Below are 12,303 nucleotides of genomic sequence, written 5' to 3' on the forward strand. Positions count from 1 at the left end.
AACCCTTCGGGTACCGGCGGCTCCCGATGGGCCTATATGGCTGGCGCCCCTCCCCCCTCTACTTCTATGCTGGGCACCTGTATGGTGGCACTTCTTTCTGCCTCAGTGAGGCTATTTTTTATTTAGAAATGCATAAAATGGTTAACTAATGGATATCTTGTGCGCTGCGCAGGACGCTGCAGCCTTATCTCGGTAGCGCCGCCTGTATGCGTGCTCCTTCCATGAGCGGCATTGTGTCGCACTCCCCGGCTGGTGCATGTTTCCCTTCTAAGTGGTTCTTGCCCTCTCCGGGATACAGCGCTGGCCAAGTGCATGCGCTCTCTTTTTTTCTGTAGGCAGAGTTCGTCACCCTCCAGCTATGGTGCCTGCCATGTGCAGACAACCCCTTCCTAGGCGGGATACTGCACTCTCTCGGGTTGCAGGCTTGCCTGGTGCATGACCCCCCGCTTAGGTGGAATACTGCACTCTCACCGAATACGGTGTTGGCCATGTGCACGAGAACTCTGCACTCATTGGATTCGCTGCAGGCCATGTGCACAACCCCCTTCCATAGGCGGAATGCTGCACTCATTGGATTCGTTGCCGGTCTTGTGCATGTCCTCCTTCCATAGGTGGAATCTGCACTCTCACCAGATACGGTGTTAGTCTGGTGCACGACCCCCTTCCATAGGGGAACGCTGCACTTTCACTGGATTCACTGCCGGCCATGTGCGTGATTCCTTTCCATAGGCGAAACGCTGCACTCACTGGATTTGATACCGGCCATGTGCATGACCCCCTTCCGTAGGCGGAATGCTGCACTCACTGGATTCGCTGACGGTCTTGTGCATGACCCCCTTCCATAGGCGGAATGCTGCACTCACTGGATTCGCTGCCGGTCTTGTGCATGACCCCCTTCCATAGGCGGAATGCTGCACTCACTGGATTCGCTGCCGGTCTTGTGCATGACCCCCTTCCATAGGCGGAATGCTGCACTCACTGGATTGCTGCCGGTCTTGTGCATGACCCCCTTCCAGGGGGGGAATGCTGCACTCACTGGATTCGCTGCCGGTCTTGTGCATGACCCCCTTCCTTAGGCGGAATACTGCACTTCATTGGTTATGGTGCTGGGCAGCCGGCCATGTGCATAACCCCCTTCCATAGGCGGTATGCTGCATTCTCATTGGATTCGCTGCCGGCCTTGGGCATGCCTTCGTCCCTCAAGCGCCATGCATACGCCCTCACTGACTGGGGTCGTTCTCTCGCTGGTAAGTTGCTGGCCGCGTGCATGACCCCCTTCCATGGTGGGATGCTTGCAACTCACTAAATCCACTGCCGGCCATATACATGTTCCCCCTTCCGTGGGCGGTGTACGGCACTCTTACTGGATTCGCTGCCGGCCATGGGCATGTCTCCTTTCCTCAGGCAACATACACACACTCTCACTGACTGTATTTGTTCTCTCGCCAGTGTGCTGCTGGCCAGGTGCCTGACCCCCATCCATGGCGGGGTGCTCGCATTCTCCCTGGTTGCAATACTGGCCATGGGCATGGCTCCCCCTTCTGGGCAGCATACTGCACTCTCACCAGATACGTTGCTGGCCTCTAAGATGGGTGGAATGCTTGCACTCCCATTGGATACGGTGCTGGCCTTGTGCGTGACCACCCCTCATTCCATGGGTGGACTTTTTGTGCGCTCACAGGACTCACAACTGTCCTTGTATATGCTGTGCTGGACTTGTACTTGTCCCCATTCATTGGCGGAGTAGTTGTACTCTCACAAAATTCGGTGTTTGGTGGATTATTGCACACTCACTTAATGCTAGGATTACCCTGTGCATGTCCACTTTTCACTAGGTGGACGTCCTGCTGGATGCGGTGTGGCCATGTGCATGGCCCTCTTCTGGGCGGAATATGGTATGTCTTACTTCTCTGAAGTAGGTGCTGGTCTTGGGCATCACCCCCTTGTGGGGCGGGCTTTGCACGCTTGCTGCCCGCAATGTTTGCCAAGTACATTGCCCTCTCTTCTGGGCGGACTGCTTGCGTTCCGTCGCATGCCATACTAGTCCTTTGTGTATGTCCCCCCTTCCGGTTGCACTTTGCACTTCCGTGGATTCTGTGGGACTCTGTGGCTGGCCCTCCTTGCTGTTTGACTATTTCGCAGTGGGCGGACGCTCTTGGGCACTCTGTGCGTTGTTGGGCCGTGTATGCCTTCTCCTTCCGTAGGTGGGTTGGCTTTCTCACTGCTTATGGGGCTGCTTGTACGTATGCCTCCATTCTTCCTGCGACTTGACGTTTTTCTCTTGGGATACGGTGATTGCCGCCGGCCTGGCATTCTTCTCTGAAGAGATCTTTCTGTTCACCTGGCCTGGACGGGCTCTATTGCTCTCTACTGCAGCGAGCTGGGTGGTATCCATTCTCTGTTCAGAGGGTATATTTGGTGTTTCCGTTGTGACGGTATCCACCATATTCGTTGGCCCTTCCGCCTGGGGAGTGTTTGTGGTTCCTAGATGTGTACCCATTAGTTAACCTGTGGCATTGCTTCCCAGCGCAAGCGGTCACATGGTCGAGAGTGCTGTCTCCAGCGTCCCTCGCAGTCTACGTTGGCTCTGGCGGGATTACGGTTCCCTCGCCTGTTGCCTTTCCTCCTCTTGGATGCGTTTTGGTTTGAGTCCTTCCTGTTGGCACCCTCCGTGCTTCAGTTTGTTTTGCTACCAGGTTCTAGCCGCTCTTTTCGAGCAGGTCGCCCAACTTCTCTTGGTTGCTCGATTACCCAGGTCTCAGGGACCTCCACTTTCGATTCGTTAGGGTATTCGCCTTCTGCGAATTGGTGAGCCGGACATCTCGGAGTAGCGGAGTTCTGCTTTTGAGCGGTCCTGTGGCTTCCCTGTTGCCCGCTCCTCCTTGCGGTTGGAGGCTGTCATCCGTCTTCTCGGCTATTTTTCTCTCGACGGCTCTGTTTTGGCTTCTCCGGGGTCAGTTTTACTCCGATGTGGCTTCTGCCCCGGCCAGGCTTCAGGGGCTGTTCCTTCACTGCCCTCCCCCCTGGGGAGACCATGGTTGTTCATATGGATGGTCCCGGTGTTCCTTATGACCTCGTACTGTCTCCATGGTTCACACTGGCTGTACTAGCTGTGTGCCTATTACCGGGTTTGCCACATTCTGTCCTCCCGCTGGGTGCAGATTACTTTTACCTTTCTGGGCGATGGTCCTACTTGGACTTTACCTTCTCGGTAACCTGGCGGGCCTACTTTCTTCTGTCAAGATTACCCTTCAGGCCCCCACACCGGGACTGTAGAACACCACCTTCTTGTGGTGGCTACAACGACAAGGACTTTAGCCTGACTTGTCCTGGAGTCTGTTGGATACTGGCCGGGTCCCTTTCGGTTCCTTCCGTTTGTCCATCTGCTCCCCCACTCCGCGTGGATTCGGGACGGCGTTGCTCGGGGGCCGACGGGACCAGTTTTCCCGACCTTTTTGCCCGTGTCACTGATTTGCGCTTACTCGCATTGGGTTTCCTCCCGTCTGCCCAGACGAGTCCAGCGAGCACACTAGTGTTAGCTCCCGGCCGTGCTTCGTCCAGGTTCTGTTGTCTGACTTAGGGTCTTCCCTGGGGTTCTTTAGGAAGCTGGTCATTCACCCAATTCTGCCTTTCTCTTCCCATGATTCGGTCTTCTCCAGTCTGGCCTGGACCTGCGACTGGGACTCTGTTACTTGAAGTGTCTGCGGTTTTTTGTTTGGACGTCTCCGACTCTTGTCGACGCTCGTCTCTTGTTTCCAGGAGGTCCGCGCCAAGGTTAACGGCTCCTGGGTGCTTTCCTCCGCTTTAACCAAATGGCTATTGCTGTGGTTACTGCTCAAGGGCAGGGTTCTGTTTTTTTGGTGTCACCGTTCATTTCACCAGAGCGGTTGGTGCCTCCGGGGCCGGAGGCCTTGGGCTTCAGCCATGTCATTGTGCAGGGTGGCCACGGTCTTCCTTGCACTCTTTACCAGGTTCTCCTGAGTGCGTACTCTGGCTTCGGCGGCGGCTGCTGCCTTGGGCCGCCTGGTTTTTGCAGGCGGCATTTCCTTGCTGCCTTCGGGTGCTTCGCCTTGGTGCTGTGGTCCCTCCCCTCTTGGACTGCTTTTGAACGTCCCAAGGTCTTCTGTGTCCCCCAAGGAAACTGGGCGAGAAAACGAGATTTTTGTATTACTTACCAGTAAAATCTCTTTCTCGCTCTTTCCTTGGGGGACACAGCACCCACCCATTCTTTGGTTTTCTCTGCACGGTTTCCGAGTTGTTTTACCCGTTGGGTAGTTGGCTTGTTGGTTCCACTTTTGGACTTTGCCTTTTTTCACTACTTGGACACGCAACTGGCAGCCTCTCTCTCCAGGCTGAGGGTATAGCTGTGGAGGAGGGGCTTAACAGTTTTTTCTTAGTGTCACGCCTCCTAGGGAGATGAGCTATACCCAAGGTCTTCTGTGTCCCCCAAGGAAAGAGCGAGAAAGAGATTTTACTGGTAAGTAATACAAAAATCTCGTTTTCTCTACTTCTATAATACATAGTAATACCTCCAAAAATAGTTATTACTTTACATTCCCCATATATCTACTTCATGTTTGGATCATTTTGGGAATGGTATTTTATTTTTTGGGGATGTTACAAGGCTTAGAAGTTTAGAAGCAAATCTTGAAATTTTTCAGAAATTTTCAAAAACCCACTTTTTAGGGACCAGTTCATGCTTTTATGTAAAACTGAAACAAAGAAAGCAGACCTATTTGATATTATCGCGTCCGTAACAACCTGCTCTATATAAAATAGCACATGATCTAACCTGTTTTTTTTTTATTTTTTATTACCTAGCCCCTCAAAAAACAGAATATAGAGTGATCAAAAATCATATGTACCCCAAAATAGTACCAATAAAACTGTCACCTCATCTTAGTTTCCAAAATGGGGTCACTTTTTGGGAGTTTCTACTGTAGGGGTGCATCAGGGGGGCTTCAAATGGGACATGGTGTCTAAAAAAAACAGTCCCGCAAAATCTGCCGTCCAAAAACCATATGGCATTCCTTACCTTCTGCCCTCTGCAGTGTGCCCATACAGCAGTTTACGACCACATATGGCGTGTTTCTGTGAACCGCAGAATCAGGGTAATAGATATTGAATTTTGTTTGGCAGTTAACCCTTGATGTGTTGCAGGAAAAAATTGGTTAAAATGGAAAATCCATCAAAAAAGTAAAATTTTGAATTTTCATCTCCATTATCCTTTTAATTCTTGTGGAACACCTAAAGGGTTAAAGTTTGTAAAATCAGTTTTAAATGACTTGAGGGGTGTAGTTTCTAAAATGGGGTCATTTATGGGGGGTTTCTATTATGTAAGCCCCACAAAGTGACTTCAGACCTGAACTGGTCCTTAAAAAGTGGGTTTTGGAAATTTTCTTACATTTTAACAATTGCTTGTAAACTTCTAAGCCTTCTAATGTCCTAAAAAAATAAAATGACATTTACAAAATGATGCCAACATAAAGTAGACATATGGGGAATGTTAAGGAATATAAAAAACTACAAATTGGCGTGGTAATGAAAAGCAGAAAGTGCTCAACCTCATATGCAGTGGCGCATCTACACCGTGGGGGCAGATCCTGTACTTGTGGTCCGCTGCTAATAGCAAGCCCCAGCAAAAATGCATACAATGGAGGATACCCGCGGCAGACCACAAGTACCACAATAGACATCCTACACAGGATAGCAAACGTGTGGATGTGATAAACAATCAAACAAAATAACATTAACTTTTACAAAGACAGGTGCACTCTGCGGTCTTACTAAGCCCTCATACTGATGTAAGGCTTCGTTCACATCACCGTTCAGCCTTTCTGTTCTCCTGCTCCGTTTAGGGGCAGGAGAACGGAAAGGACAGATAAGCACATAACTGACACCAAACTGAGCCTGAGGACCCCATAGACTATAATGGGGTCCGTTATGTTTCCGCTCAGAAGATGATTTTTAAGCGGAGACAAAAGTCCTGCATGCACAACTTTTGTCTCCGCTTAAAAATTATCATCTGAGCGGAAACATAGCGGACCCCATTATAGTCTATGGGGTCCTCAGGCTCAGTTTGGTGTCAGTTATGTGCTTATCCGTCCTTTCCGTTCTCCTGCCCCTAAACTGAGCAGGAGACCGGAAAGGCTGAACGGTGATGTGAACGTAGCTGAAAATTGAGAGATTAGCCAACATATCCTACTGTGGAGGACATATCTCCACAGTAGGATATGTTGGCTAAGCTCTCAATTTTACATCAGTATGAAGGTTTAGTAAGACCGCAGAATGTATAAATATTACATAAATAGTAATAAATATTTTATGAGGTATCAATTTCTGTTTTAAAGCAGAGATTTTTTTTTTTTCATAAATAAAGGTGAAATATATTGACTCAAATTTATGACTCTCATGATGTTCAATGTGTTATGAGAAAATCTCAGAATGGCTTGGATAACTGTTCCAAAGTTATTACCACATAAAGTGACACATGTCAGAAGGGGACCTGAGATTGTGACTTTGGGGTTTTCCTAAACTATAATCCATAATCATCCAAATTATAACAAATAAAGGCGTGAAATTTCTCACTTTGCATGTGATGAGTCTCTCATATATATTGGTTTCACCTTTTAAGTTGCTTTACTGAAATAAATGAACTTTGCACGATATTAAAATTTTTCGAGTTTCACCTGTATACTTACAAAAAAAAACTAGGATATGCATGCCTGGACTGTCTCTTGAGGTGTTAACTTCCCCTCAGTAGTCACAATAGAGTTCCCCTAGGCAGCTGTATATAAATCACGCATGCAGTTTTGACCCTTCTTCTTTTTTTTTTTTTTTTTTAAGCAATGGGCTCCTTCCCACAGATTAATTTTCTAGCTTTTTAAGTGGTTGTTAAAAGCTTGTAAAAGTCATACCTAGAACATTCTTAAAAAAAAAATAAAAAAAAAAAATCCGGAAACCAAAATTCTTGATCTTTACTTAACACTTTACAGTGACATCTGGCCACAGTGTTTTTTGATTAAAAAAAGTGGATATGAAAAAAGAGGATCTTTCCTTTACTCGTTTACAATACATGTGTGAATCCATCCAGGTTTGGTAAAACTTGTTTCCTTCACTTCCCCAGACGTCACAGCGGCCTCTAAGCACTTCTCTGGTCTTTTCCTCCTCCTTTCCCCCCCCCCCCCCCCTTTTTTTTTCTCCTCCAATATTTAATAATATGCAGTTTTGATTGTTTAGTAAAAAATAATTTGTATTATATCAAACATTATCGTTCAAATAATTCTTTTTTTCAGGAGAACCCAAGTGAAGAAGATGCTGCAATTGTAGACAAAATCCTGTCTATGAGAGTGGCGAAGAAAGAGGTAAGGAAATGTCCATCGTTATTAGATTAACTTTTTTTTTTTTTCCTCCCTCTTCTGACGTAGCTTTGATATTTTTCTGTCTTCTCAGCTTCCTACGGGAGGTTATATTGATGCGGAAGAATTTTTTGTCAAATACAAGAATTAGTGAGTATGCCTGAATTCAGCACTTTATAATTGCACACATCTTCCTACTTTTATGCCAACTATATTTCTTTTAGCTCTTATCTGCACTGTGAATGGGCCACCATTCAGCAGCTGGAGAGAGACAAACGCATCCACCAGAAGCTCAAACGTTTCAAGACCAAGATGGCTCAGATGCGCCATTTCATGCCTGAGGATGAGGAGCCCTTTAATCCAGACTATGTTGAGGTTGATCGAATTCTAGATGAATCACATAGTATTGATAAAGACAATGGGGAGGTATGTTACATTGTTTGAGAGAAGAATTACTTAAAGGGAGTCTCCTCTTTGTACTCTCCCTTTCTGTGTGTCCCACTAGAGCTTCTCATTGAGAGCATCACACTTGTGTACTTTACAAAGCTGAACATTGACTTCGTAACTTTCTCTACATGAGCAATACCATTTGCTGAAGACAATCCCTTTAAAAATAAAGATGCCAGATAACATAAGAGCTAAATTTCAGTTGTCGGCACAAGACTTTACCTGCATTGCTGGAATCTCTGAAGCCACACATTATAGGTTGTGTTCTGTAAAATCTGTACAATAGAACCTCTTGGACAAGACTACCACCTTAGGGCTCATGGACACGACCGTATGTATTTTGCAGTCCGCAAAAAAAAAAAAAACACATCCGCAAAATAATACTGATGACATCTGTGTGTATTCCATATTTTGCGGAACGGAACAGCTGGCCCTTCATAGAATAGTACTATCCTTCTCCATAATGTGGACATTAATAGGACGTGTTATATTTTTTGCATAACGGAAATACGGACATACAGAAACGGAATGCACACGGAGTAACTTCCGTTTTTTTTTTTCTGTGGACCCGTTGAAGTGAATGGTTCTGCATACGGTCCGCAAAAAAAAAAAAAAAACGGAACTGACGCGGAAAGAAAATATGTTTGTGTGCATGAGCCCTTATCCACATTTCCTGAGATTTTTCAGTTCCACCATATATTATATAGACTGGTCGCTTTCTTTGTAGGCCACTACTACTTTTCCATGCAGTTTTGGTTGGTCACGTCTAAGATGTTTTACTGTAAGGTGGTGATGCAGATTACAAAGGGAAGAAAAGCAGTGCTATATTCTCTGTCAAAATGGCAGACACTGCAGCAGAATCTAGCGGACCCCTTCTGAAGTCAGCGGGGAGCAGCAGTTGCTGCCACATGCATTTTGCTTTCCATTTATAACAGAAACCACAACGCAGATGTGAACAGAGCCTTACAGCTGAATGAAAAAAAAAAACAGTGACTTAGGGTCGTATTACACAAACAGATTATCTGACACATTTTCCGACCAATCATTGGTCAGATGGCCGTTTACACACACAGATCTTTACGCACCAACTATTGGTCTGATTGGTCAGTGTGATACAGCCCTTAGACCTGCTTGCTCCCTCTTTCAGCCCGTGGTGTATTATCTGGTGAAGTGGTGTTCATTGCCTTATGAAGACAGCACTTGGGAACTTAAAGAAGATGTAGATGAAGGGAAGGTTGAGGAATTTAAACTTATAGAATCTCGTCTGCCCAGTCTGAAGCGTGTGGTGAGTAGCAGCTCTGTTGGTAAAGTAAATCTTTCAATCTGTAGATTTCTTTGAAGTAATCTGATTTCATTTCTTCCCATTAAGGCAAGGCCGGCCTCTACGTCTTGGAATAAATTAGATCTGTTGCAGGAATACAGGAATGGAAACCAGCTGAGAGAATACCAGTTAGAGGGGGTGAATTGGCTGCTCTTCAATTGGTACAACAGGTGCAGCTCATGGCTTTCATTATTACATCAGTATTTGAAATACTTTCTTGCATGTTCATGTAGTACTTAAGATAGGCCTTCAAAGAAAATCTTTAACCATATTCGTGTTTCTCTTTGCAGGCAAAATTGTATCCTGGCTGATGAAATGGGCTTGGGAAAGACGATCCAGTCCATTACATTTTTGCAGGAATTGTACAATGTAGGAGTCCAGGGGCCTTTTCTAGTTATTGCTCCGCTTTCCACCATTACCAACTGGGAGAGGGAGTTTGCAAGTTGGACTCAAATGAACACCATTGTATATCATGGCAGCTTGGCGAGTCGACAGATGATTCAGCAGTATGAGATGTACTGCAAAGACTCTAAGGTCAGTTCCCTCAGTAATTGGATGACATTGAGTGCATGCATTTGACAGCAGCATACCACCAATTTTAAAGTTCTTTCCTTAACCTGTTCAGTACGGCGCTTGCTACTGTGTTTAAAATACCAGTGGCGTAGCACTACAGCACGCTGATCGGGCGGGTGCAGGAACTGCGCCCGGCAGTCACTTATAGCCAGACCCCTGCTGAATGTGCTGGCACCAGTGAAAACACTGATGCCGGCGCATTAACCCTAGATGTGCTGCGGTCAGTGCTGACCACTGCATGTGTGATGTCTGTAGAGGGGAGTGAGCTTCCATCGGGTCCTCGTGCTGCTGTGACAAGGACCCAATGGCAGGGAACGCAGCCCGATGACTTCCTTAGGCATCGTGGTTGCCTTCCTGTGAGCCTGTGAGATCCAGCCCCCTGGATCTCACAGGCAAGCAAGCTGTAAGTGTATTACTTACAGCAATGCATTACAATACAGATGTATTGTAATGCATTGTACAGGGGATCAAACCCCCAAAAGCTGAAGTCCCAGAGTGGAACAAAAAAAAGTAAATAGTTTTACACAATAAAATGAAAGGGTCCTTTTCCCAAAATTAATTTAAAAATAGGGAAAAAAAGAAAAGTAGACATATTAGGTAACGCCGCGTCCGTATTGACCGGCTCTATTAAAATATTACATGTTCCACCCCGTCAGGTGAACGCTGTGGAAAAAAAAAAAAAACGGTGCCAAAACAATTTCAGAATGGCTTGGATAAGTAAAAGCTTTCTAAAGTTATTACCACATAAAGTAACAAAATCGGCCTGAGATTTAAGGTGAAAACTGGCTTGGTAGTGAAGGGGTTAAAGGGGTTTTCTGATACTTTAATACTGAAGACCTATCCTGATCAGTCAGGATCAGACACCCGAGACCCCCCCGATCAGCTCTTTTGAGAAGGCAGTGGCGCTCACAGTAGCGCCTCAGACCTAGGTCATTGACTACACGTTCGTTGGTCACATGGCCGAGGCGCTTCTCAGTCCCATAGAATTAAATGGGGCTAAGCGTGATAAAAACACAGCTGATCCTGGGTGTCGGACCCTTACCGATCAGATACTGATGACCTGTCCAGAGAAAAACCCTTTTAAGCATAACTACAGACTAGTTAATATCAATCTCGGCACAGGACCAGCCCTTGGATATGATTGGTGAATTTTTCTAACATCACAGTTGCTCTGCACAAAACATTCTCCACCCCAGTTGCATAACTGGACTTGCTGTCCATAGGCCAGTCTCCTTGGACACCCAATGGGAGTCAGTCACCAGTTTTATGTCCTATCTGAGAAATATCTGGTGCCGTACAACAGGTTGCTTACTTTTTAGCATTTTTGCTAAAATCATCTCACTAGAGATGTGCAAATTGATTAATCTCCATAGTAGGACTTCAATTGTTGGGGGTTGTCCCAGCAGTTGAAGTGCCAACCTGCTGCTAGATTACGCCCAGCCCTGACAATTTTCTGCCTGCACCGCTTCTCCAATTAAGAAATCATATAAGACCTCAGAAAAAGAACTGTGGACCTTTGGTAGTCTGGTACATCCTTGAGAGCAATTTTCATATGCGTGAGCTAGGAGCTCAGGAATGTGAGGACACAGCTTGTTCTGGAGTTAATATAAAGATGAGAAGCTCTGCCTTGGAGCAGCAACTGCAGGTACCACTACACTTCCAGGCAGCAGCACCTGCGCAGTCGCTCCTCCAAAGCTGAGCCACAGGTGAAGAAGTCCTGCTGATGAGAAGAATCAATTTGTTAGAATTGAATTTATATGGTTCACGGCAATTAATTTATGGAGGTTTTATGGCTTTGTAATATTGCTACATACCTACTCCATGTAAACTTATCTTTATTCTTCTCTGTATATTTGGAAACCTTATTTAGTCTGACTGTGGACTTACTGGTTTCAATCAACAGGGTCGCCTGATTCCTGGAGCTTATAAGTTTGATGCCTTGATCACAACATTTGAAATGGTGCTTTCTGACTGCCCTGAGCTGCGAGAAATAGAATGGCGCTGTGTCATTATTGATGAAGCTCATCGTCTAAAGAACAGAAACTGCAAACTGTTGGATAGCTTGAAGCACATGGACCTGGTAAGTATAAAAACATGGAGTTGGGGTGGGTGTCTCAAAAGATATATGGGAATTGGAGTGCTAGTCAGTTTGAACAGAGAATTATATCATTGCAACTCCACAGCGACTGAGTTTTAAGTATTCAGTTTTCACTATGTACGGACTGCATGCTCCAAAATTCTCAATTTCGTTTAATTAAAAAAAAAAAAATCTTTTTCTTTTCAGGAGCACAAAGTTTTATTAACTGGAACGCCATTGCAGAACACAGTGGAGGAGCTTTTCAGTCTGTTACATTTCTTGGAGCCAACTCAGTTTGCATCAGAGGCAGAGTTTCTGAAAGACTTTGGAGATCTGAAAACAGAAGAGCAGGTACATGAAGCATGGCTATTCTAGCTGATTGTTAGGAATGAATGCCTATGTATTTACAAGCTTGCACAAACCAGATGCACCGAATTCCTCCCTTGTCTCAATTATTCTAGAAATAAAGGGGGTCATTTACTCAGATATATGCCAGTTTTCTGGTGTAAATCTGTTGCAGATTGCAG

At 45.7% G+C, this 12,303-nt stretch overlaps 1 protein-coding gene across 5 annotated transcripts in view; it reads left to right on the forward strand.

Annotated features, from left to right (window-relative positions):
* CHD8 (chromodomain helicase DNA binding protein 8) overlaps positions 1-12,303 on the forward strand; it is a 99,362-nt gene that overhangs the window by 57,093 nt on the left and 29,966 nt on the right. For all 5 annotated transcript variants that reach the window (XM_044274658.1, XM_044274650.1, XM_044274675.1 and 2 more), the window contains exons 8-15: positions 7,296-7,364; positions 7,453-7,508; positions 7,583-7,784; positions 8,953-9,090; positions 9,175-9,296; positions 9,417-9,660; positions 11,603-11,779; positions 11,984-12,127. In XM_044274658.1, the coding sequence (XP_044130593.1) occupies positions 7,296-7,364; positions 7,453-7,508; positions 7,583-7,784; positions 8,953-9,090; positions 9,175-9,296; positions 9,417-9,660; positions 11,603-11,779; positions 11,984-12,127 (1,152 nt within the window). The remainder of the gene's footprint in view (positions 1-7,295; positions 7,365-7,452; positions 7,509-7,582; positions 7,785-8,952; positions 9,091-9,174; positions 9,297-9,416; positions 9,661-11,602; positions 11,780-11,983; positions 12,128-12,303) is intronic.

The sequence above is a fragment of the Bufo gargarizans genome, chromosome 1, assembly GCF_014858855.1.
Source record: "Bufo gargarizans isolate SCDJY-AF-19 chromosome 1, ASM1485885v1, whole genome shotgun sequence".
Taxonomy (NCBI): Eukaryota; Metazoa; Chordata; class Amphibia; order Anura; family Bufonidae; genus Bufo; species Bufo gargarizans.